Below are 27,995 nucleotides of genomic sequence, written 5' to 3'. Positions count from 1 at the left end.
GAGAAATCCACATGCCAGGACGTGGACACTTGATGAGCAGAACCACACTGCAGCAGCCTACGAACCAAGGTATGAGAGAGAGAGAGAGAGAGATCACACTGCAGCAGGAGAGCAAGGACTCAGAGCTATCTTCCTGGACTTCAGGAGGAGGAGAGACTGCAACAAACAACTGGAACTTGGTGAGGGGGGAGCGTTCAGGCCCAGAACACTCACACAGAGGGACTGGTTACTTTCCAGCCTTGAAAAGGTTCTTTCCTGGACTGAACTTAAAGGAGGAGCTTGAAAGGACTGGTTGATAGAAATGTAATATATATATAGTTGTCTTTAGCTTGTACAGTATTTATTTGTGTAAATAAATGTATATACTTCCCCTTCCCCTATAGAAGCCTCTGGCCTGAAAGTTTCTCTTCAATAGTGTTGGGATAATTGTGGGAGGGGGTGGAGAAGCCTGAAAATTGGATTTTAGGTTTCTAACGTGGCTCAAACTGCCACAACCCCAAACAAGCAGCCAAACTAGTCCTTTCTGTCCACCTCCATCACTGAAAATGATTTTATACTACATTGGATATGATCCTACCACAATTACAAGTTAGGCAGAAGGTTAAGGCAGATGACCACAACAGACCCTTCTGCCTTTCTAATCCTCTAGTCTTTTCATGTAGAAATCAATGGGAGTTAGAAGTCTGAGGAAAGGATAGCAATCATGGCTTGTGCAGCAACATCTGTCCTCTCTCTAGACTCTAACCACTGACAGGGATGTCAGTGTGCTAAATCCAGCCACAAAGACTGTCCTACTTTGGTTTGGCTGTGTGAACATAGGCTCAGACAGCAGTATCCTATCTGCTTAGTCGCATGAGGCTTCTGCTTACGCAGTGCTATGCAGCCCCACAAAGCATAGGAATACCCTAACAAAAGGGGTTGAATTTGCCTCTGGACAACTTAAGTAAAGATAATTTTTCACAAAGTGGCCCTTGTTCACTTTTTACGACAACAAACTAAATTCAATATTGTTATTGCAGCACAGTATTCTCGTAAATATGAAGCAATAGACAATATATTTTTCAGACGTGCTGTCTTAGTCATTAAACTTTTTACAGATAGATGTGAAGAAAATGTAAGGAAGAAAATAACAAAAAGGGGTCATGATTAAGGCAGTGTAACAACAAAATAATCTGCAAAATGAACATAATTGAAACCAAATATTAAAAATAAAGAAATGAGAAATGGAATTGTGAATGCACTGGTTGTTCAAAACTGATGCATCACACCGGTATAGCTTTTGTGAAAAGAGCAATTCTTTGCTGTTATACAGGCAAACTTGGATGACCCTGGAACTGCTCTGCAATCCTATTATCAAGCACTATGAACGACTAATAACACTGATACAGCCAGGCAACATACGGCCAAGCAGTGCTCAAGTTCGCACACTGCAGTTTGTCAAAGTCACTTCATGCTATTTCAACCCTTGGGCACTCAGGGAGAAGCTATCCATCTTGCTGAACCATTCTATATTTTAGGTAAATTTCTGCAATTCTGCAATGATGTCTTTTTCCAGTAGCGAAGCAGTTTTAAAAAGGGTATGTTTTGTGCTTGTATTAAGCATATCAAAAACTTGGATATGTTCTAATTGCATTCCTCACCTTTGCCTTGCACAGGTTAAATGCCAATTAATACTTTAATTCTGTAAATGCTTATGCATGTGCATAAGCATGTGCAGGATCAGTACTTCAGAACATTAACTCATTGAGGAAGGAAAAACAAAGAATTGTCGCTCTGTACTTGAGCAGCATTAACAGAAATAAATGGTACAATTGAAAGTACTTCAACAAAGGTTATTCAGTATCAGGAATTTTTAATTATTTTTTTATTTTCAAGTTAATTTTACCTATGAAGTACTGTATTTAAAACTGTAGTGTGTGCTACTCCCAGGGTGCTATCTTCTACAGCTTTTATTGTGCATTCTCCTTTGTGAAAAAGGTCTAACTTATCTTATTGCAAATATAACTTTTTCCTACTCTCTTGTCTTCAGCAGATAATTCAGACAGCAGCTTGAGGAACTAGCTTACTTTCACTTAGAGCAATATATAATTTTTTTTTTGCAGTAACATTGTGTGCAGGAGTACAATAGTTCATATTTCATGCCATTCATATATTATAATCTAATACTTTCAGTAATCCTAAAATCATTGAGGAACCTGAGTAGCTAGAGAAAACTAACACTTTAAAAACAAGATTTTTTTTTCATACTTACAACATATTTAATGAAAATCAATGTGCCAAGCAATATTACTGACATCACTCCACTCCTCTAAAAAAGGTGTATAAACAAATTCCAAGCTTTTGATCAATCTACTTTTGTTTTGCTCCTATCAGGAAAATTACTGGTAGGTACAACAGACTAGTTCATTCACTCTTGATTAATATGGCCAACGAGAGCTATCAGGCTGCAGATACACATATATATAAACTTGACCAAATGTAACTCTCTTCAATATAATGAACAAATAAAGCAAAGACATTCACACACTGTTAACCTATCTGTCTCAAACTCAGCAATTCATTCATGACAAACTCTGCACCCAAAACAATATGAACTCGATTCAAAATGCAAGCAGTGCAGCAAGGCTGTTTACCATACCTTGTTCACCAACGTTTGTTGTTGTTGATTTGTCATCCTAGGATCATATTGCATTTGATCCACGCAGCTGGGCTGTGCCTCCTGCGTGCACTGGTACATAGAAACAGCGCCTGCATAGCATGTTTGAGGAGTTAGCATAACTGACTCAGAGTTTATCCCACACTCAAGATTTTCAGGGACTTGCTGCAAACAACTGAGAAAATCCTCAAAGTTGGAAGAAGCAGAATAGGTCGATCTGTCAAAAGCTGATGCAGGGAAATCCATTTGAGCAAAATTAGAAAGCTGTGGCATCATTGCTGTGGGTTGCTTGTAAGGAATAAACTCTTGCCTACACTCATAAGGAGAAGTGTTCACTTCTGATTTGTAAGAGAACTCAGATGTAGTGGCATGCATGCCAGGGAACATGTATTGCTGGGGCTGCTGCTGAGAGCAGCCAAGAGGCATGTTGATGCCAGAGCTCCAATTTGTGAACATCCCATTGACTTGCATATGTTTCATCTTTTGACAGAGCTGCTGCTGTTGTTGCTGCTGCTCCACGAGCTGTTTCTGGTGCTGATGAAGTTGATGTGGATCTAAGTCTTGCTGTACCAAGCAGCCTTCATTCTGGACCAATGGCTGCTGCTGGTTACACTCTGAATATAAAAAGTCAGATTTATTTAAGGAATCCTGAACATAAGTCAGGATTTCATCAGTTATGTTGATGTCCCCAATATCATCCACATCAGATAATTCAGTTTTAAAGAACTCCTCATCCTGCTGAATACACTTTAGATCTTCAAAGTCAATACCCAGATTTTTCATGATGCTGTACAAATCACTGGTTTTGTTATCCTGAAAGAGTGCTGCACTGTCTTCAGGAAGTTCAACAGTACTGTCCTGGGAACACTCCATCAGCTCCCGTTTGAGAATGTTGTGACTTCCAGCAGGTAGGAGGTTATCTGTCCAACCACTGCTAACAACACCGCCCAGTTCATCCCTACTGTCCGCAAAGAAGTTCCGCTCAAAGGAAAGTTTATGTGATGCTGGAGGGCAGAGATAAACAGACTCATCTTGCCTTAACATGACACCTAGGAGGGAGTTTGGATCAACGGACTCATTGTGTAGAGTTGCTTTGGCTCCTTTTCCCGTTGTGCTTTTACTCTTCGTCTGAGAGGGATCCATAAGGCTTGACATAGGGAAAGATACCTCATATAACACAGCCTCGCCAGTGGCAAACATGAAGGGTAACTTCATGTTACGCTTCCGTAGATGTTCTGCCCCTTCTTCATCTCTGAAAATAAATCAGATATGTGCTATAATACTGCACTACTAAACAGTTACCATAATCTTTTTGTCCTCTGGAATTAATATAAAAAAATGAACTATTCTATTTGTAGGCATTTTTCAAATTCCTATCTATTCCAGCTCAACTTGCCTGAGTTAAACCAAGAGGCAGATTATGAAATAAGGAGCTTATAACTGTAATACCACATTTACATATTACATTTCTAATTAAATCTAGATAGCATACACCATTTTCTGTGCATTATGGGCTGAAATTAAAATAAATGGGCTTTGTTCCATGCATTATGCTTTTCCTGGTGTAGCAAGTAAATGAATATTGAAGTATCTCTTTTTCTCCATTTTTACAGACTCCTTAGTAAAATTATTTAACCTGTATGAAAATGCTGAATTCCATATTAAGTAGAAGTCAGTTCAACACCATAAGGACTGAATTTCTTTATATTATTTGTTGGTGAAATCACACTGCAGTTGGATTTCTCATTTTTTGCTAATGAGGATACCGAATTAAAAATAGGGTGGATGGAATAACTTTGTCCTTGTACCACTGCCCTTACTCTCTACAAGAAATCAATGTCTAAAGTTTTACTCAAAAACGACTATGCCACATAAGTTCTGAAATATCAGAATTCTTTTAAGTGTTTGTTAGCAAATTTAAGGTTTTCTTTTTGGAATTCAGAATCTAAAGGATGTTAATTAAAAACAAAGAAATCCTTTCTGAATATAAACAGTCTCAAAAGGTTTCAGTTTTCGAAGTATACTATGTCATGCAGTAATGACTTACGTAAGAGGTCTTTGCGTGGCAATGATGTAATCTGGTCTTCCATTTTTGTAGACAAGACGAGCATTTGCCTGTACCCAGGCCCATCGATTTTCTTTGGTTAGAAGCCTAAATACAGTCATTCCACTCTCACCTGTCTTCATCACTAGAGTTAAAGAGTAAGCATACTGTTTACTGTACAGCAAACAAAACCACGAAAATCTGTATGACAGTCATGAAAGCAATCCCATTTGCGTAGCAATTTTACAAATCTCATGTCCTCAATGACCCAATTCTGTGTGGTACTGATGCATTTCCAGTGAAACAGGATGATTGATCACTTTAAGAGGTAATTTACTGGTAAAATAAAAGCCAAAAGTGCAAGCAATTGTAGGATATCCACTACAGATTTGCAGCATTCTGTATTGAGCTTCATCTTTTATTTCTTCAATAACAGAAATTAATAAATATTGGAACTTGTAAATGACAATAGCCTAGGACTCTCCTGTTTCCAAATAGTGACTATTACTTAAGCAGTTAGAAAACACATTTATTCTGAATCCAATACTTTCACATTTTGACTGGTTAATGCAGAGGTACTTCAAAATCTATTTTTCACTCACACTAACACCTCACTAACAATGCTTGATAAACATACTACATTTTCATTGTACATTGCTAAAAAAAAGTATTTCTAGATAGAAAAATTAAACAAAAAGTATTAGGAAAGCTTAAGAATCCTAACCAAAAATAATCTTTGCTACAAGACCTCTTTTTTTAATATTAGCATGCTAAGTGGAGCAAAAAAAGTTTTAAGACAAAATTTCAAAGTATTCATCCTGAAGTTTCATCCCATTCTATTCCGGAACCATTTCTTCCTTATTCTTTATGAAAGAAACAAAACCACTGACAGGCAACAGTGACTGAGCTATACCCGAAATAGAAAATGTGCTTAATAAAGGTTGAGAACTAACGTACTGAGGGAGCTATTTAATTTTATATAAGGGGACAAAAGAAAAAACCACTTTCAAGAGAAGTCAGTAGAAAAGAAGCACCAAAATGTCCTGAAGATGACTCTGTAAATTCCGAAGACAAATATGTTACAACTAATAAAAAAGTAAAACCAAAGTCCACTAAATAGTTATAGATTAGATAGCTGATACCTATTTCCTTAGCTTAAAACATCATACTTCTCTCCATAAAACGTTAGTTAAAGCAAATCAAACTGTCAAGAATCAAAACCAGAAATGGGTAGGACACTAGCATGTTAAATCACAGATTAATTTCTGGTAAAAATCTTATACCAGTATCAAAAGAAAATGCTTCATTTAACTTGCTAACAGAAAAGCTATCTTTGAATTAGTCTCCTTGCCCAAAGGAAGTTGTTGAAATAGTAGAAGTTGGGTTGAGCAGAGAAGGAAGTGAGAAGAGCAAGATGTGACAGAGACTGGAATATATATCTCCTACAAGGGTCCAGATAGGAATAGTAAATATTTCTTCAATCACTATAAGTTTTTATAGGGAGGGAAAGATTACATGAAATAAAGTGTTCTTTTTCTTTAACAGTGTTAACTTTTTCTTTGAACAGTACTTCATATTACATTCACACTGAAAAAATACTCCATACTTTGATTTTTCAGTCTTTCTTGGGGAACGAAACTTACTTCGGATATGATTTTCAGCACAATAAAGCATATCAGCTGCATGAATAAACTGGTATCCTGTTCCTCTCATACACAGCTCTGCTTCAGTGTATCCCAGGACAATCTTTCCTCTGGAAGTTAAAAACAAAAAATTGCAATGCTGCTGATGAACCAAGTCACAGAATGAATGCCAAGCAAATTATTTATGGCTAGAACATTTCAGACACAAGTGCTAACTATACTTTGTTGCAATATCAATTGTATGCGGAAGCAGGACAGCTGTAATAAAAAATACAGTTAACAAATCATAAAATCTTAACTACTCTACCAGGTTGCCTTCAGTGACTAGAAATGGTTTCAAAAGCTGTTAGATCATAAAAAAAAAAGTGGATGCCTACATCTGGACACTCAATTCCATACTTTTGAGCATATTCACTTCTAGCAGGCAGCTCCCATTTGTTACAATGAAAGACACTGTTTTTTTAGTCCTATTTCATAGCATTTACCTGTAGGTGCTTGCATGTAGAATTAAGTAGGGGTTTAACTTTAGCTATCTAAATCTTCTTGCCTAACTCAGTATTTTTAGTAGCTTAAAGTTCAAAACAGGGTGTATCTCGTAACTATATCCCCTTTGCTATTTACTGATTTGGGACCCTTGCATTTGCATTTAAACAAGATACACCTCAGAGGAGTACTGTCAAGAGCCATGTTTGACCCTGGTAGCTAAAATAGAGTACTTTACTAGAGGTCGGGGAGACGAAAAACTTAACAGCATTCAAGTGATCTCTATGAGATACATGATAAAATAGTCAAAAAGAGACTTAAACAGGATTTGGAACAAGGAAATGGAGATTCAAAGACAAGACGGTTAAAAAAAGGAAAAAGTAGGGATGGGGAACAATATATGTAAGAGTAAAAACTATTACAAAAATTGAAGGTTTCAAGTGAATGAAAAAATCAGAAGAAAGAGATGGTTGTGTTAACATTTTGTTAACTTTTACTTGTATCAGTTTACAGAAGTCAAGTAAAACATTTTGGTCTCACAGTAGACAGAATACTGAGTAATTTGATTCTATTCTACAAGTAGGCATAGAAATCCATATGAGATTCCACTGAAAATGAATCTGAAAGCATTATCAGTCAAAAACAGGAGGGAAAGGAGAACGAAGGAAGGAAGGAGGCCAGAGGCTTTTATTTTGATAAAGAAGCATCTTAATGGGCTTCTTGCCATGTTGATGCATATTTACATTATTTTGATCTAGTAATGCAGTAGTGTTTCCCAATCTTACATAGGGAAAAGAATGGTTTGGAAATGGGTAAAAGTCGTAATATAAAAAAGGACTTAATTTGTTTATTTTGAAGAAAATGACATTTCCATTGTATTTTACATCTATTTGAACTGAATGAGAAAATATGCATGTAGAATAAATTGAAACACTTTTTCTATCAGTTCTAAAACCAAACTTAAAACCAGATTTAAACATGAAATTTTTCTTAACTCAGTAGTATTCTGCCTTTTGGGCTTTTTATTTTGGGTTGGGTTTGTGCTGCCTTTGCTTTTTGTTTCGTCTTGGTGGGTTTGGTTTTTTTTTGGTTTGTTTTTTTTTTTTCTGAGGGAGTCAGTGGTGTTGTTCTGGTTTTTAAACAACTGAAAGTCAGAAAGCAGTATGCTATTTCAAGGAAGTAGACTATGACAAACCCATTTCTGTTTACTTACTAAGAGGGTTGAAGAGAAAAACCATAACAGTTTCTAAGTAATCATCACTGAATCAGCATATATACCAAAAGAGTAGACTGCTTTATATTTCAAATACATACATGAAACCTATCTCATCAGCGAATTATTAGACTATTATGCAGAATAATTTACACATACTTTGCATCACAGCCAGTAGGTGTGAAATCCAGTTTGTGTTTAGTTCTGAAGATGAAGTTTTTGGTTCGTATCTCAAGGATGGATGGTGGCTGCAGGGGAGTCGCTACTGCAAACAGAGCAAGCTGAGGAGACAAAGTAGCACCATCCTTCCCTTTCTTGTTTTGTCCATGGAGAAACTTTAACCGTCCTTGAAAGTTCATAGCCTTAGGATGAAGAAAAAAGTAATTGTTATATGTTGGAGATATTTAGGACTAAGATATTTCTGTTATGAAATAAAACATATATTTTTATTTTTTCTAAGATCATCAGATTCAAACTTTGTAGCATGGCACACATAAAAGTTCCCTAGCAAGTATAGAATACTGTTGTTACACTCCTGAGTGTGACACTTCAAGATCTACTAATCAAATCATGCAAAAAGGAATTAATGGAAGGTTGTTCTGTAAAAAAAACCTCTTAACATGTAATACCAAGTGTCAACTGGGGTTTCTAATATTCTAAAAAACATGGCATTATACATCCATACAATTATAACAACATTTATCTTGCAGATTTATATATTTCATTTTGCAATGGTAAAGAATTCTATTTGTAGAAAGTCACTAAGAGGATGATAACATATTTGTTCCAAAATCTACATAATTGACTAACAAAAAACATTAAAAGGAGCAAGCACAGACTTTCCATAATAAGGGAAAACTATGGTCCTCTTAGTTACTATAACTTAGTGCATCTCAAGATACCCAACAGAAAATAATCTTGTAATGCTTTTTTATCTGCAAATCACACAGTACTTTACAAAAGCAGATGCTTATTTGCATTTCACTGAGGAAACTGAGCTATGAGAAATTAAAGAACCTGCACCTGGTTGTGACAACATGTTAAAGGAGACAGAGTCACTAACTGAAACATTCTGGTTCAAGCAGCTCAGATATCTTTGGAGACTTAGCAAATAAGTTTCTGTACATCTTGTTAGGATAATGCAGATGCCCAACTTTTAAGCATATGTGGAAGTTTTTACGTAAATCTATACTCACCAGGAATCCAGATGAATTATCCAGGAGGCATCGTAACCTGCAGATGAAATTCCTTTCCATAAAGGAAGAATTCTCTGGAGGAAGTTGGTCTGGGTTATAATAGGTTGCTGGCTGTGAAAAGCCATTATCTCCTGCAGGAAAGGATTATTTATAAGGATTATTTTTAGAAGAACACCTAGTGAAGGCTATCTATAACAAATGATCTTCTGTCTCATAAACAAAGCATCAGGTCATGACCAGAGCAAGGACAATGTAAACTGGAAACATCCTCAGAACCTATAATGATTGCAACACTGGTTAGTTATCAGGTTTTCTGATGGGATTATGTTTTACAGGCTATGGTATTTGAAAACTGCATACAATTTATTTTTAAGTATTTTTTTCTTTGGGGTTTTTGTTGTTTGTGTTTTTAATTTACTCATTATGTTTGTCAACAACCTAGCTTCTCAATCAGTTGCAGAAAGTAGAGTTCTCAGCAGAGAGCACATCCATGTATAACAGTAGGGTCTGCAAAAAGGGTCCCTGTAGTAGCAACTACAGGAACGGGGTATTCAAAAATGCAGGAGATCAAATGGTTACTTTTCAGACAGCCAGGTGAAAGCTGTAGCAATAAATAAAAATAACCATCTTTAGGAAACCACCACAATAAATCAACATGGGTACTTTTTCTAATGGATGCAAAAGCACTCTGCTAAACAGTGAAAATGTTTCTGGGCTCTGCTGATCAAAACACCCTAGTTACCTCTCCAGAGGTACCTGGAGTACTTGTGTTTTGTGGATTGTTTTAAAAAAATACTAAAAAAACACGACTGTCAGCTAGGATAAAAACACAGTTAACCCCTTCAGGAAAAGCATTTGCTGCTAAGTGGCATTTAGAAAACAGACAAACATTTGGAATATAAAGTAAAAACAGAAGGTAAATCAATAAACTTCGGATAAAATACATATGGTATGCATGAGACTACACATACAGAAATACCAGAGCGTGTCTACTCACAGCGAATTTAGCAAAGTGATCATGTTTGCAATACATATAAAAACCCACAAAATGGTCATTCCCTAGGAATTTATATATGTAGAATATTATGAAAAAAACGTTTAAAATGCTACTGTAGAGTGTTAAATACTCTGTTATTTAAAAAAATAGTCCATGTACTCTGAGAGAACTGATTGTCATGTATGGACAAAAGAATAGTACAGATTTTAAGAACCCATATTGACCTTCCAGAGTTGGAGATGAGGTGGAGAGAGCATATCACTTCATAACACACCACATTATGTTTTCTGGAACATAATTTTGTTTCTTGGACAGCTGGAAAAACTTACAGATAGATTCAGTGTTTTGCACAATGGCAAACCAAACCCAAAGGAAAACAAATCCTTACCAAAAGCCAGTTCAATTTAATCTCCTATTAATTCAAAGGTCAGAACTGGAGACAAATGAGATTGCTGATGGTTCACCAAGAGACCTTGCAACCTAAGGCCATCTAAATCCAACAAAAAATGTTGAGTTATCCAGCTTTTCAGATAAAATCAGGAGATACTTTTTTTTTCTTAAAAGAACTGCTATGCAAGGTCAATTTTTTCTGAACAAACTTCATGGTATTGAGAAAAAGAAAAAGGGCTCTAGGTTATAGTGTGTACAAAAAGGGATAATCTGAAATTACAGCCATCTGCAAAACTGTGTATTGGCCAAAGCCACTATTATGAGCTAACCCCACAGGACCAGAAATTCAGATACTTGTAGTCCAAGATAACTACCAGCTAACTTTGATATTATAAAATAACAAATTCCCAGACTCATCATGTGAATGGTTCTCAACAGACAAAGCAAACTTACTTCCTTACTTTCTGCTGTTACAGATTTTTTTTTTTTTTATTAATTCCCTATATGCTGGTGAGAATTTTCAACACTTCTGAGACAGGTTGGATGCTCTCTGCAGAAGCAATGATTATGAAGAAAGAGCAAAGAAACAGCTTGCAAATCCTAACTTATAATTCAAAAATATCAACTCTGACTGAGTGCAGCTCTAGCACTCAACAAGAAGTGCAGTATTAGTTCCCAGACTCAGACTGGAATCTGTGCTGAAGCCTGAGAACAATTATAGTATATCTATAAATATCTACATAATGCTAGATGAATGTATTAAAAAGGAAATTAATTAATTTAGCGAAAATGGAGAGCACCCTCATGATCATAGCATTATCCTTTGTTATAAATCTGAATTCAGTTTAAAAATCCTCAACATCCAAATCTTTTATGCTACCCAAGGCTCAAAAGTCATCATAGAATCACAGAATGTTTTGGGTTGGAAAGGACCTTAGAGATCACCTAATTAAACCCCCCCTGCCATTGGCAGAGACACCTTCCACTAGACCAGGTTGCTCAAAGCCCCATCCAACCTGGCCTTGAACATTTTCAGAGATGGGGCATAACTAGCAGCTTTTAGCAAACTAGAAACACAAGATATGAAACAAACAATTGCAACACTGCTCAGCACTTCCAGTGATTCAGTCAAATTTGATGTCAATTCAACCTGGTGTTGTACTTTTTAAACATAATCTTTCATAAATTCATATGCACTTGCTTAAGTGCTATAGAACACCATTTCACTCTAAAGCAAACAATAAGTCACCACATAAAAATCTGGTTCCTGAGCACCAGCAGCTGTTTGCTATACTAAACTGTGCCATTAACTACTTGTGCAGTATATGCAGCAGGACTGTGTAGATTGATCCATAGATGATATAACAATGTTGACCACCAAAAGAAAAAATGAAATATACTGAGTTGTGTTTCAAACATCACAACATCTGTTGTTTTTAATTTCCCTATCAAATCATGGCATTTTCATACTCTAAAATATTAAATATGAAACTGCTAAGAGTTTAAAATCAAATTACTTTATGAATGGTAGATTTATTAAAAAACATTATGGACTTGTTATGGATTAAAAAAAAAAATCTATAATCAAGTCACAGTAACAGAGAATTTTACCTACGTACTTCATTAGCAGTTGTGTAAAACGGAGAATTAAAATAGAGCAGTTGTCTCAATGGTTTTATTGTAATTATAAGGCAGGCACATGCTTCCTGTATTACATGTAACTATCTGTACCTACACATCTTTGTTCCGATATATAGGAAATGCCTTTCCCTTTAGTTTTTTCTCAATATAGCAGGTCACTTAAGCAAGGAATGCACTATTCCCTGTATTAACACCATCACTAACACATTCTTAGACCGATCAGACATGTAAGACATTGTCGTTTATGCTCCAAATTAAAATCTTCCAATTTAAAGTATAATTAATATTTTTATGATGCTGTGCTATGAATAGCAGTGCTTATTTAAAGTGCAAAATACAGTAATTCTAACTGTTGCCTAAATAAAATTCTAATAAGTTTAAAAGATGTTATTCCTTCCTTTCTTCACATAAAGTTATCTAGACTTTTTTACATACACAAATTAAAAAAACCCAGCTAATGAGACAGACAAACACAGAAATTGGCTGCATTCTTACCTTGTACGCTTGGTCCAGAATCTGCCGACTGGGCAGGATTTAATGCCCAGTGTAGCTGTCGCTGAAACTCAGGTCTGTCTTCTGTGTGAATCAATTCAAATACACTCTGGTGTATAATATCCGACTATGTACAAATGGAAAAAGGTGGGAAAGAACAAGAATAAGAAAATTATATGACAATATGATATAAGCTGTCTGGTTGACAACACTGCTATGGATATGGGAAAATTCAGTTTGCTCAGGGATAAATACATACAATCGCATGTGGCAAAGCTTCACAAAACAGTTTTTAGCAGCACAGAGAATTCAGCTACACCCATGACTGCAAACATGGGAAACAATAATAAAAAATATTTTCTTAGGGAAAAAAATAACACTATGTCAACTATTTCTTTACCTGCTTTTATCTAAGAAAGGTTAGAACTTTTATGCTTAGGTTCTGTTTAAGTAATTTAACTTTACATACTGGTAAATAAAGTACTTGCCAGATAGTACTTGACTTGACCCATTATACGTGCTACAGGAATACAAAAGAAGCCAAAGACCCTGAACCAAACAACTTCCAAAACTAAGCCAAGTAGATTATGAACAGTGCATTTGTTTGCCTGAAAGCTTTGTCACTCCTTAAGGATGTGTAAAACATGTAATTATTAAGATCTTACATCACCACCAATTGTGTTGTTAGGAATGTAATCTAAATGACAAAGGTACAACACCGAGGATCAGTCATTGAAGGAAAGTAAGGGGGGAAAAAAGCACCCAAAATATTCAAGATAAGACTCAGTTGATTGAGAGGAGTTAAGTTCCCTGTTTTCAGCATGTTTCAAAGACCCAACCATTATAGAAACAAAAAATATTTAAAATGAAACATAGATCTAAAGTAATTGAGGTGAACTGGCAAAAGCAGAAGTTTAACTCCAATTTTGCTTTGATGAATTTAATAAAACAATCAGTATTTTCCAGAACAAATTGCCAGAAATGCTGGTTTTTGTCTATATCATGCACTTGATTTACTAGTATTACTATATAAATTTTATACCCAATTCGTTTTCCAAGCTTTTCTCTTTTTTCATTCCCCAACACTGAAAGAATATGTATCCCCAGGAATAATGATGTTTTGTTTGAAATACCTTCTTTTACACAAACATTCCCCATTTCAACAGTTATCTAAAATTGCAGACTAAGCAGAATTTCTCCCTATTTTTAGACAGCAATTGAATCTATCAACATTCAGCATCCACAGATATGCATTGATAACCATAACTAAGCTTCTGTCATCTCCACATAAAGTAATCCCAGGAATTCTGTAACGAAGGTAACATTTGCCTGCCATGCCTTGGTCTTTACTAGTTTGGTACCTGGCTTGAAAGCCCACTAAAATCAGCCATATGTGATCTGCACCAAAGAAAGTAAAGAAAAAAAAAAAGCTTGTTTTGAAAGAAATAATCAAATAAATAAACATGACCATGAGAACACTAAAATTCTAAAAATACTGAAATTACTCACTTGATACTTAAAATCTCAAGCCATATGGAAATAATTTTGCATGAAAGGTTTCTATTAAAATAATTACCTTCCCATTGAATTATGTCTCACTCAGCATCATAAACTGGGTAACACCACAGTATAAATTTCAAACAGTTGTTACAGTGAAGACTAATTAAGTGTGAAAACTTCCTATCTTGCCTAACTCAACTTTGGAAATTATATTCCTGTTGTGCTTGGCCTGACATCCTGGCTATGTAAGCTGATAGAAAAGTAATATGGTTTCAAAGTGATCCAACCCAAAGTACCTAACTGAGATTTTTATTACACAAACTATCAGACCCTAAATACAAACACTGATGTTCTCTGAAAGTAAGCAAAACCTCTGAAAAAAATAGAGGAAAAAATAAACTTACTTGTTGGAAGCCCAAGTAGTCTTGGATGGTAGAAGAGACGTAAAACACCAGAGCATCTGCTGTAACAACTAAGACAAACCCATTTAATGCCTGGGGAGGAAACACACCAATCTGTCACCTTCACAGACAAAATTCCAGACAATTATTGTGGTTGTAAGTCTACCTATACTCTACTCTCCAAATAAAATGTGAAGCATGCAAAAGCATATAATTATCTAACAGCATAAACAGGATTCTTCATTGCATCTCTCTACCTGTTACAATGAAGAAAACTAGCTCTAATGGAAAAAAAATAAAAATGTTCTTTTGGAAAATTCAGGGGAGAAGCCAAACCCTGTTGATGACTTTTAAATACTTTTGATTGTGGATGAGGAACAACAGTATGAACAACTATAAGTTTTTCTAATATCAATCACAGTTCACAATGCTTGCGTGGTTCAAGCCTTTGGTATCCCCAGCTGTCCACCAGCACAAACAAGAGCCGTGCCACAAACCCAATCCCAAAATCCACTCTATTCATAGTGCAGGCAGGCCTCTGTGAACAGGAAATCAAGCTATCAAGATCACCCATATAGTCCAAGAAAACATTTTATAGCTTACTTAAAATAGAAAACCTCTGCACAAGTGGACTGTTGCAAGTAAACAATGTTTTTGAAGAGATTTCCCCCTCCATGAAGCAGCAGACTAGGCGGCTCCACACCCAAAGTCACGCAAAGGGCATTTATCTGAACTCCCAATCAATACAGTTCATGGCAATTGTTGTGATAGCAAACAGTAAATTTGTGACTTGGCAGCTCATCTGAAAGGTGCCGATTTACTTCTATGGATTTCAGTCAAGATTTAACAAAAGGCCGTCTCAAGGGGCTGGATTAAGTACATTGTGCCACTTAATTTCCTCAGCTGCATTCAAAGAGAAATTTGGCCAGCATACTCAAAACATTTTTTAAAAACTTTATTATACAAAATAAATGTAACACAGAAAATGTTAAATAAGTGAAGGATATGCTATATCTTACTGTAACAATCTAATAATATAGAAGTTAAATATCTGATTAAATGACTGGCCTTTAAACACTGTGAACCACTCCTATTTAATGTGTAGACATATCTTAATCTACTCTCATGGAGTTGTGAGCTCTGTAAAAAGTCCTTATACAAGTTTAGTGAATTTTACATTAATAAAGATTGAGCTAAAAAAACCTTAATAATCATTTGACATTAAATAGCATAGCATAGCCAAGAAATCTTTATTTGTTACATAGAATCCTTGGGTTTGCTGAAGTTTGCAGTAATTTCAAGAGAGCAGAATGCCACAATGGTAGGTGCTTGTGTCCTCTGCTGACCTACTCTGTAGGGCATTTCGCCTCAAGTGCTGGATATAAAAAGTCTGCAAGCTGCCCAGTATCTAACTCTGTCTCAAACATTAAAATTGGTTATTCTGGTCTATGTCATATAAAGCTACGTACACCTCCTGTACCTGGATTGCAACCACATTTTACTGTGGCTCTGGTACAGAGTTCACTTTGAACCAGGACTGCTACTAAAAAAATCATATGCATTCTGTAAGCCAAAAATACTGTAAAATGCATGTATCCAGATATATCAATAAACGGGAGGTAAGTTCTGATGGAGGTTTTTGCAAAATGCAATCCAAAAATAATTATTTTTAGAGAAATAGTGAAATTTCTCAGTGAGAACTCTGGAGCACTGAAGATAAAATTTGTGCCCCTAAAAAATGCTCTCAATACTCCTAATACAAAGGCAATTATGAAACTGTTCATTACTGGTGAGAAGTTTTAAAAATTTCTTAGAGGTCATCATTTGCCTTGCACTTTTTATCATAAACTTGCTGAGACCATAATATATCATGTATTTAAAATAAAAATTGGAAATAATTTTAAAAATTATGAAGAACATAATTTTGATTTTAAGGAAGGCACATTTATGTATTTGATCTCTACTTCCACAGTATATTGAATTGGTAAGGCAGTTGCTATGTTGGCAATTTAAGACAATTTCCTATTTGTTAGGAAACAAGAGAAAACATCTGATGAACAAATAGAAAAAAATACAAACAATATGCTGTGTATTCATACCACCTTTGCAAAAAAACCCAAACAAACTCATCAATTATACTTTAAGGGAAGGATTTTATCAATATTTACATCTTACTGATTCCCAGTATCTTCTAGAAAATTCCCACTTTCATCTCTCATGAGTTTTTACATTACCTAAGATAACTCTATCTGTATATTCATTCTCAGAATTTTTTTCACATATATAAAATATTTACAAAACAAACTCCTTTGGGAAATTCAGTTAATTTACTTACTTCACAAGATGGGCATGTATATTATCCATTTAATTTTCATACCGGAAAACAGTTCCCTCATATCACTTCCACTTGGAAGTCGTAGAAACCCCCCTATATTTCACATAAAATAGATGCCTCCAATATAAACCTTATATTTTACCTTTTTAGATAATTCTTGTTTAAAAAGAAAGCTGTTCACCTGCAGTAATTCCATAACTGTTCTTCATTATACTTTATTAAGGTTAGAAAATTACATACATGTCCTAGTTTTTTAGTTGGTTAGAAAACAATTTTCAACTAGTATTAAGTTAAAGTAATTGTTTTGTGGGATTCCTAGAACTTGTTTTCATTTCTACTCTTTGAACACTGAAATTAATTTTGCTCTAAGCAAACAATTGGCTCTGACAATGATTTGCCACTTCTAATAGATACATCAGTGGGGAACCTGTGAAGAAGGTAGATTATCAGCATATTTCAAATGAAGCTGCAGGTCACAGTAAAATCTATTTTGTGAAACTAATTAGAACATTGGAATACTTTTATTAGTAATTTCCCAAGTTTAATCTGGACCTAGTATTATATCATTATTCATATGTTTTGACGCTCTAGGACATCAAAACAGGCTAGAGAATTTAAGAAAAAAAAGAAAACCACCAACACTATTTTTCATTGATACTTTCCATTAGTTCATAATATTGAAAGTTATTGAAAGTTGAGGTGTTTTTTAAATTTTGTCCTGAACCTACACTATGGACGTTAAGTTCTTTCAAACCACCAAGAAAGCTAGATATTTTAGCAACCCTGAGGCCTTTAAAGAGAAATGGTTTCTTTTAGACAATTAGTCACCAAATTTACAGTCAATTACTAACTTATCTGACCCTTACGAAGACCATTACTTTATATTAATATCTCTATTAACAATAGATGCAAAGAGCTGGGAAAGAAACCTCCAATAAATTACTTGGAAAAACTGAAGTGGAGCCCATATTCTAACACCACTCTACATCGCTACCAGAAAAAGTGCAAGAGCTGTATAATATTACCTTAAAGAAAATGAGAAAAGGATTTTACAATAAGAAAACTTACTTTTTCAATCTCATCAGTGAATATAGTGTGCTACATACAATAGTTTTTTAATGTAAATCTTTGTACAACATATCCATTGCAAAAAATACCTGCAGTAGGAGTTCTCCTTCCAGGATCTGCATCCCTTCTCCAGACTTTGCTGTTCTACAGTTTTCCTGAATGCCATTTCTTTCTGGTCTTGTAGAGTTAGAAGATTTTAATGCAACTAGAACAAAGAAAGAAAAACGTTGAGCTATCTTTGAAAGGCTCATTAGAAATTTACGTAATGATGTGCTATTTTGTGTAAGAAAAAAATGTATTCAAAAGTTGCCTATAAAGTCAATCTAATGAAAATTTCTGTTTCCATGTCAAACCTTTTCCTTACCTTTAGAGCTAACCTCCAAATTTGTCATCCTTCTCTGTTCTATACTATAATACTTTCACTACAGAAGCAGTATTATTGAAATCAATCCAAATCTCATTACTTTATACCTCTTTTTTTCCTTCTTCTTGTCTTTACTATAAGACTCACTTCTAGTCTGTCACTCCTGTGACAAACAAATGACACTTGTTTTCATACACCAACCTCCTATAACCTGACAACAACTCTGTATTAAGGTATGAAAACAGTTGCACTTATCTCATCTAATTTCAGACATCAAACTATGGTTCATCAGATACATAAACCTGCTCTAGACATAAAGCTCCCTTCAGGGAAAGGAAGGAAAGAAACATGAACCCTAAATGCGCATTACACACTAAAGAAAACAGAGAAAGGTATTTCAAACAAAAAGATTTGGGTTCGGGTTTCTTTTTTCTGTCATAGTTAAATTTTAACCATTTAAACAACTAAGCAAACTTTCCAATTTCAGATAAAATACTGTAACCATGAATCATCATTATTCACATCACAAATACATCCAATTGAAAGGAAAAATTACTCAGTGACTAAGAGATCAAGAATCAGACCATATTGCTACAAGTTTCCAAAAGACATTCCCATCTCTGCATTCTTCCAATAAACAAGATGCTATCAAGTAAAATTAATTACCAGTAGATCACCTATAACTCAGAATTTACCTACCTTACATAGTTCCAAAAAAGAGAGAAAAAAATAGTCTTCAAATCTGAAATTAGTCTGAGTAGGTCTGCAGTGCCTAAACAGCTTAAAATTACTTGAGCAATTGTACCTTAAACCTTTGCCATAAAGCTAAAGGTCATCACCTGCCCCAACTCCAAAATTTCTAAGCTGCAAAGCAATGGAAATTTATAAAAACAACTGCACTTCTGTAAAATACCACAGTTTATCCCATAGCTGTGAGATATCCACCCTAAATTCCAACCAATTTTTCAACCTGCTGAAAACTTTTATTTTTCCACTGCTCAGAACTTTAGTCAAGAATCCTGAAGAACTTCTGTTCACTTGCTTTTAAACTACGCTAAATGATATTTCACACTACCTATAATGATGCCTTTCAGGTTTTTTGAAGCTATCATTGCAATTAACAACTTTCAAGCCAGACAGTTTTCATTAAAATATCCCTCAAAGGCAGTGTAGACGAAAAACATGTTCTAAAATGACATTAACTGAATAATCAGATCATAAGTTATCTAAGGGTTTGCTTTGAAATTTAAACCTTAATGCTGTTCTTCCTACCAGATAGTTAAAAAGTTCTGCAACAGACCACACAGAGTTGCAGTTGCAAATTCACTTTGAATTCAAGTCAATGGGATATGTAGCCAATTTTTTTTCCTGAGCATTATTTGAAAAGGATACCTAGAATATTCACTAAACACTACTGAAGTCCACAATCAGTAGAAGAAAACTTATTATCTTTTTAATTTATATTTTATGATTATTGAAAAAGCCCCATTCAGCTGTGGAAGTCGCAAGTAAAGATGCCTAATCACACTTACCATTTTGAAAAATACCATATATAATGATATACAGGTGGTTTCTTTATCTTTTATAATGTCTTATGGAATAAAATCTGATAGATAAAATCTATCAATTAACATAGCTCTAGAGCTCAAACACAGACGATGCACTGGTGGCTATATTCCTCCTAACTTTATAAGTGTACAAGAGGTACACGTGAAGTTAAACATTTTCCTGAATTGGAACATACACCCTTCGCAGAAATCAGAATGTGGGTGGAATCAAGCTGTTGTAAACTGAGGCAGATGGAAAATTGCTGACAATCTGGATTAATAAAAATGGAAGATACAGTGGAAATTAGAGCTGTGCCCATCATTGGGTGTGTATAGCCCCTGAAAAAAAAAAGCAACAAATCCAAATTTACCTTGTTTTGACAGATAAATTACAGGCCTGTTAACACCTGTTACAAGCTACCCAAGTCCCTGGCACTGAACAACCCTGGCTATGTGGATACACACTAGCAATGTGTAGTTCTATACAGTCAAACTGAAGGCTAACAGAAACAAGGGACCTCACAGTAAGGTAAGGTCACCTTGCCAGGCAGTAATTCTGAACAGACGGTCACAGCACACAATGATGTGGCCTTGGAAATATCAGCTGGAGATATAGTAACAGGTAATGAAAAGGAGAACTAAATCTAAAAAGCATAACTTATCCAAAGGTAATATTACAGTCAACATGACCTAGCTTAAAATGAGCCATGTGTTCTGGTAGTTCTCATTCTATGTTACTCATGTCATCAGACAAAATAATCCCAATGGTTCATTACTTTATAATCTTTGAATCTCTGAATTAAGTACAACTCATTTTGGCCTACCCCCTCTTAATTTTCAGCCATGGGAAATTAAAACATGAATACTCCCACAGAGTAAATACAAAAAATCTGAATACATACTCTAGAATACATTCACAATCAAATTACTTCTCAGAATTTCCCATTAATATCTTTAAATCAACAAAAATAAATCAAAGTTGTTTATATCTGTAAAAAAACAAACCAACCAAAAACAAACCCAAACCAAAAAACATCTGTTACACAATTCTAGCAGGAGGGCTGGATTGTAAGCACCTGCTTTCCAAGTTAATGATTGTCATTTAATCCTATGTCCAGCAATAAGCATCATTTCCATTGCCTAGATTTCCCTGATTAGAAGTACAAGCTGAATCCCAAAGACAATAAAACTAGATAGTGACCTTTGATAGATTTTTTTAGACATGAAACAACGTTGTATTTTCTGGTACATTTCCTTCATAGTTGTGAAATGCTTTAGCACCCAAACCAGCAAATGTAAAAGACAGTCGGTTTTACATTTTATCTATAAAGATAAATTAAATAACAATGCTGTCATCAGTGTTTACCAGCTTCTTATCTCTGGTTCTAACTGTTACACTCAGGTGATAAGAGACTTGTATGGAGATGCATACTAGACTAACAGTATGTATTGGGGAAAAAAAAAACCCCAAGTTTGACATACAACTACTTCATCAGGTCTGAAAGAGAATTCCAGCAACTGAGTTCCATCTACTGCCAAAAGACATCTTTAATTTTAAAACCGCATAATTATTAATTAAAAAAATTATATTCAATACCTAAGGACAAGAGGTATTAAGCAATCTTTCTTCTTTCCAGGGAACAACAGTCAGTTATACGAATGAGTTATAAACAGCAGGCTGAATCAACTGATAATACACGATAGATTAATTTAATGAATTATCTGCTGAGATATTCAGAAGTTAATCTAATATGACGAAAATTATTAAAAAAATAAGTCTATCCACCATCTCATTTAACCTCCACACTGTCCTCATAGAAAGGTCCTAGTCCAGGATGAAAAAGGCCTTTTTCACCTTCAAAAACTTGATCTCTAGGGATTATACTTAGTAGGTATGCTCCCCTCCCCCAGCTTCAACTCACAACCGGTGTCCTCTTGCTTCCAGGCTATAACTCCGGTTCTCAATGAGAGCCTTTGTCATGACTTCCTCACTTGACAGCCAGCTGCTCCAAAGTCCCAGCTCCACTATTTCACCCATTTCAGCTTGCAAAATCAATGACCATGCAGCCACCTGTACCTATCAGAGCACTTTCAGCAGGAATCTTGTAAATGATGATTCCTTACTCTGTCACAGAGCAAGTGCAAATACACTCTACTGATTTCTTTGGCAGGTCTCTACCTGTACTAATTGTTGCAAACTTAATAAAGTAACTGGAGATGCAGAGAATTCAGCATAAGGTATATGCCAGCAACTATTAGCCACGTTTCTGATGGGCATTTATATAGAAGCCTGATTTAACACACAAATATTTGAGATGTTGACTTTACTATTACATTAAGAGAATAATATTAACAGTTAAACTGCTTAAAGTAATAGAGAGGCATTTAAAAATTGTTCCAGTTCCCCTTTTCATGAAAGAAGTGACAAACCTACAAATACTTATACAAATATTCAAAAGACATACCAGTAAAAATGAAATCTAACAAAAATGCCTCTAAAATGCATGTGACTAATGCCTTATGCAATAGTCAGTTGTCTGTCCATAAAACAAGAGTGGTATTCATCACAGCATATATCAGGACACTGTCAATACTCAGCTCATCCAAAGCAAGTTTATTATACTGTTTACTTCAAATCCAGAAACTACTACACTTGGAAAAAACCCCAAACAAACATTTTGTTTGAAAGCATCAGAAAGAACAAAATAAACAACAAAAAATACTAAAAGTGGGGGTTTTTTCTGTGTTGAGTGAATAAAGAAGTTTTTCTGACATAAATCAAGAAAATACAACATATTTGCTAGTGCTCAGCCGTGGAGTCTGGAGATAATATTCTCCATTGAAACCTGAGCGTTCGCAAACCAAATGTCTCTTCTTATTATCAAAGGAGTGAAGAAATGTATGATTAAACTTTCCATCTCAAAATTCATCTAAACCGGCCTCGTGTTATTAGAGTGGTGAATATAAACTGTTTCAGCAACCGCTGGCTGAAAAGCTTCACAGAAACCATACCAAGATACTCTGTGGTTAGAACTTTTTCTTTTTGTTACATTTTCTTCACCAAAGAAAAAACACAGTAAATAGTTTTAGAGGAGCCAGAGTAGCTCACTGCAGAGAGGTGTAGAGAATGGAAAATCAAAATGGCAAGCTTTAACCAGACCTTTTAAAATCATATTGACATGCAACAAATTTCTTTAAATCAGGCTCAAGATAATTTTTACTTTTAGGTGAATGATCTCTTCTAGTCTAAAACTGTATTAAAGTAACACTTGCCTAATATCACAAGTATATTGCTACCACATCAGTCATGCAGTCCTGAAATTTAATCTTAAAAAGGTTCATAGAACTGCTGTATATCTAATCTTGGCACAGTTTCCACAATGCGGCCAAACAGGTCAAAGTTTGCAGTCAAAGCCAATTGAGACTGTTTCATAACCTTTTCAGTAGATTTATAAATTCTACTAGTCTGTTCTGAATTACTTTAAAAAAACAACAGTTCTCTTGAGGGGGGTGGTCTTACTCACTTCAGCAAAAAATGCTAACCCTCAAAATGAAGTTCACCAGCCAAAATAAGACGAGGAGGGCACTACTGAGAAAACAGAGATTAATATTAAACTCTTGCCTAATCATTAACATAAGATGAACTGTTTATACTGGCAAAAGATCCATTTTACGTGGAAGAAAATATTATATACACCCACATTTTGCACCTGCAATCTCTGATACTGTAAAGGCAAAAATGTTTATAGAAGTTAAGTGACATGAAGAAAAAATGCAATCAGTTTTCTAGAAAGATAAAAGATGCATTGACTCCATATTTTGCAAATAGTTACATTTCTAGACAGCAGAAACTCTACATTTCACTAATAAAACTTCTGAAGGATTGCTTCGTATTCAGAGATACAAGAGAAAATAAATACAATTCAGAATTATCATACTTGTAGTCTAAAGTTTTAGTTATGCTACTCAAAGAGGCAAGATGAACTACTGTGTAGGCTGCATGTACAAGTAAAACACATTACATGTATTGGCGGCAAGTTTTCAGTCTATTTTTCATACTTAAATTTTCCATTTACTATTTTTCATTTATGAATTCTGAGTAATTTTCAAGATAGCTTTACAATGGGTCATGTGGATGAAGAAATGTATAAGAACATGCATATTTCATTACTATCAAACCTCCAAAATGTAAACACATTAATAAAAATGTAAAAAATACATCACTTTTCTGACACAGTCCAGAGCAATATTGGCAGAAAACAACTTACAAAAGCAGTCATGGAAGTTGAATTACTGGATTTTGTAAAAATAAGAAAAATGAAGGTGATAATGTACATTTGGAAGTGACTAGTAACAAAGGACACCTTTTTTCCTCTTAAGTATCAGTGAATGCACCAAATTATGGCAACACTAATTATTGTCATACTCATTCTTATAACACTAATAATATATTTTAAAGCAGAAAAGTTACCAATAAAACATAGGCAGGAACTGCCTATGTTTTCCAGAAAAAAAGCCAAAATAGCTTATAAAACTAGTAACAATCAACCTTCAGCCTCAGAAGACACAATACTTTGATTCATGAGCATATTATCAGCTAATGCGGAGACATATAAACATGTCTACATACTTAGGGAAAGCAACTGAAAGAACCATTGAGCCACAAATGACAGGTATTTCTTGATTTGGCCTCAAAGAAATCGTTCGTGGTTCAAGAGAGAAAATGCCATGAAGCAGCTATCACAAGAGGATAAATCATCCCACCGTGAATATATTAAAGAAATATTAGTAGGTTATGTAGATTGCCGAAGGAAATAAAAAAGAGATTGAGGGGAAATAACATTTTTGCCAGAATAAGTTTTAACAAGTAAGATTAAAATAATTTTCACTAATCAAAAAAGGAGAAAGGAACAAGGGTAAAAAGTAACTGGTCAGGTACTGGGCAGTTCCTGGGCTTTTGAGAGTCAATAACTTAACTGCTGTACAGATATAGATTGCCTACTAATGTACAAGTCTAGAAATCAAGAATTTCTATGTGTGCAGACTTTGTGCAAGTGACTCAAAACAGAGCCCCACAGTGCCACAGAACTGCACTGTACATATTGCAATTTCTGTGCATGTGCACTCCTCCACTTCCAGTCATCCAGTACGTTCTTTATAACCCAAATTCAAACCCAGTAAAACGCAAGCTCATCAGCTACACAATCAGACATGGCAGAGAGAGCACAAGTCTACCCAGCTGTGAGGATGTTCAAGTATACAATAACTTTTACTTAAGGGAGAAAGAAATGTAGGATTTGCCCAAAGATGCTTAGGCTCAAGAGAAGAACAGAAAAAGGAAATTTTTATCTCTAAAGCAGATGATTCCATAGGTTAAATGTGTCTCAATACAAAAGGTTTTGACAGAAACTATTAGGTAACTTTAGTGAATGCCACCAAATCAGCTACTACAATAAGTCTGTATGCGTTTGCTAGACTATAGAGAAATATTTATACTTCTGATATAATCAAGATAAAGAACTTTCAATATTAAGAAACTTTCTATTATTAAGAACTCTACTTTAACATGTCGTAGACTGTGGATGAAAATAGACCTACAAACCAAAAATAAACCATTCTGTCAGCATTGGACTGAAATTACTCAAGGTACAGCTTCAGAACTTCCCAAGGGCCCCGCTGTACTTACACTTCAGACATGTCTTCATACATATTTTACACTCAACAAGAGAAAAGCACAGAAGTGGTACACATTACTTGAACTGCTGCAGGAGTCTAAAATAGTCTCTTCATTGCAATCAATATATAACGAATATACATGAGGAATAAAAACAGGACACAGCTTTTTTCTCAATGCCAAGTACCATGGTTTCTGAATGTGTGATATTTCAGAATCACCCAACAAAACCCATCTAATTTTAAAATGACCTTGGGTTTCCGCTACTGTACAAAAAAGGTCCAAAGTGCAAAATATTATTTTTCATTTATCTGTGATCAAATACTATGCTTAAATATTTTAGCACAAAAGCTATTTTTGGCATAAGGAAGTCTGTTGCTTGCCCTTTCAAAATTGACATGTCTGTGAGTTCAGATCAGTTCTACTTGTTTTCCAGGTCTATGGCAAGGATACATTTCCAGTGTTCAGAGTTATAAATCATAAAACAGACAAAAACTTGGCACGATTAGCACTTTTTTGTACCTAAACTTCAATCAAATTTCACTGTCCAAGACTCAAATGGAGCCACAAATTTCCCAGAAATTACATTTCTGAATCACAAGATTATTTATGAGATAGTAAATGAGCACACAGTTCTACCATTGGGGAAAAATAATCATTTTTTTAAATCTATTTTTGCTGCTTGGTAAAAATTATCAACACTAACAACAAACAGAAGCAGAAAAAAAAAACTTTGAAAAAATTCAAAACCCTTCTGTACAACTTCTGTTGATAAACCACCATATGGAATACTGTAGCACATTATTTTAATTTGCCTTTAGTCTGGTTTTGATATTTTCTACTTGAATATAGTATGTATTTGAATATATATCTTTTACAAAATAAGATTTTAATTTAAATTTGCCATTTAATTTTTTATTAAATTATATATATAGGAAAAAATAAACAAACCCATATCAGCTACTTTTTAAAATATCTTGAAAATTCACAAGGTGAACCAGCAAGCTGGCAACTTACTTGCCTTTTTATACCATGTAAAATTATGTGTTTAATGAACCACAATTTAAATCAGAAAACTCATTTATAATAAAACAAGGAGATATATTTAAATAGTTGGTTGTGCTAACAAGCCATTGTTCAGCTAAGTGCATAACTACACGTGTAAATACCAAACAGGAGGAAGAAAACCATAAACACTTTCTTTCTAGCACCTGAAATATCGGGAGGCCTGTATGAAACACCTCTAATTTTCCCTAGCATTACTTTTATACCAGCAGAAAGCCTATCAGAAGAAATGAACCTTAACCTCCCCCTCCTACGGAAAGCTGAATAGGTAACAGCAGGTAACCAGGACAGGAATTAGATCTTACCTAATGAGTTTATTTGTGATGGGCTAAATGTATAGCAACTTCCTGAGCCAGAATTTGGACAAGATACTGGGTTTCCACTGTTATTTTGGAGAAACATCAAAACTTCATGGTTAAATATCCTGAAAGAATGATGTTTTAACTGCAACAGTATGCAAAAGTGACAGCTGTCTTTCCCCACGGCTTTAGTCATGATAGCATTTTTAGACAGCAGAACCATATATCCAAAAACAAGAAAGGCAATAAACAGTGCAGCATCCATGGCTTAGGTATATTTTTCACATGGTAACAGCCACTATTATACTTTTCAAATAAATATAGGATTGTAAGATACATTACAGTGTATATATGGGGCAGAGTAGGTGGTGGGCGGGCAGGAAAGACTGAAAGGCTGAAGGACTGAAAGAGGAAGTTATCAAAAATATGCCTAAAAGTTGAGAGGATGGATGGTTTTGTGGTTCTGACATTGTCTTCCTATGTGATGTGGTAGAAATCAAACAGGCATCATACATTTCAATTCCTGAACTATAAAACTGGAAAAAGTGCACTTCAGCTCCAGCAGCACTGCAAGGATAAATGCAGTAAAGATCTGGAAGTTCAGATTCTCTGTTTGGAAGAGATTTTAGTGCCCTCTGTGAAAATCACATTAGATAACCAATAATTTAAAGCTTATAATTGCACAGTATTTCAATATCATCTTTCCTGACAGTTTTGGTTTACTATGCTGAGCTGTAAAGTTTATGAATTCAAGACCTATGAATGTTTATAGTCTCAATATAACAAACAAGGTAAAAATTTCAATGGATTTCTACACAGGGAGCAAAAAAAGGGAAAAAAAAGGTTGGACTGGCACTTTTACTGAACACTGTGCTTAGGAGGTCGCACAGGACAGAGGTCTATATTTCTGATCAAGCATCAGAAAACAGAAATAGCAACAGCAAGCATTATATAACTTATGTTGCTAAGGGTTAGACTGTGACGCAA

At 34.9% G+C, this 27,995-nt stretch overlaps 1 protein-coding gene across 1 annotated transcript in view; it reads right to left on the bottom strand.

The window, feature by feature from the left end:
• The window catches only part of AHR (aryl hydrocarbon receptor), a 59,869-nt gene that overhangs the window by 4,776 nt on the left and 27,098 nt on the right, over positions 1-27,995 (bottom strand). Inside the window, 8 exon segments of the mRNA XM_027684690.1 lie at positions 2,639-3,908; positions 4,704-4,845; positions 6,344-6,453; positions 8,199-8,401; positions 9,236-9,366; positions 12,759-12,882; positions 14,660-14,749; positions 18,149-18,264. Of these exon segments, the coding sequence (XP_027540491.1) occupies positions 2,639-3,908; positions 4,704-4,845; positions 6,344-6,453; positions 8,199-8,401; positions 9,236-9,366; positions 12,759-12,882; positions 14,660-14,749; positions 18,149-18,264 (2,186 nt within the window).

This window comes from Neopelma chrysocephalum, unplaced genomic scaffold (assembly GCF_003984885.1).
Source record: "Neopelma chrysocephalum unplaced genomic scaffold, ASM398488v2 Primary Assembly neopelma1_67, whole genome shotgun sequence".
Classification (NCBI taxonomy): Eukaryota; Metazoa; Chordata; class Aves; order Passeriformes; family Pipridae; genus Neopelma; species Neopelma chrysocephalum.
Note: the sequence above shows the minus strand (reverse complement) of the source record. Positions and strands in the feature narration are given on the sequence as shown.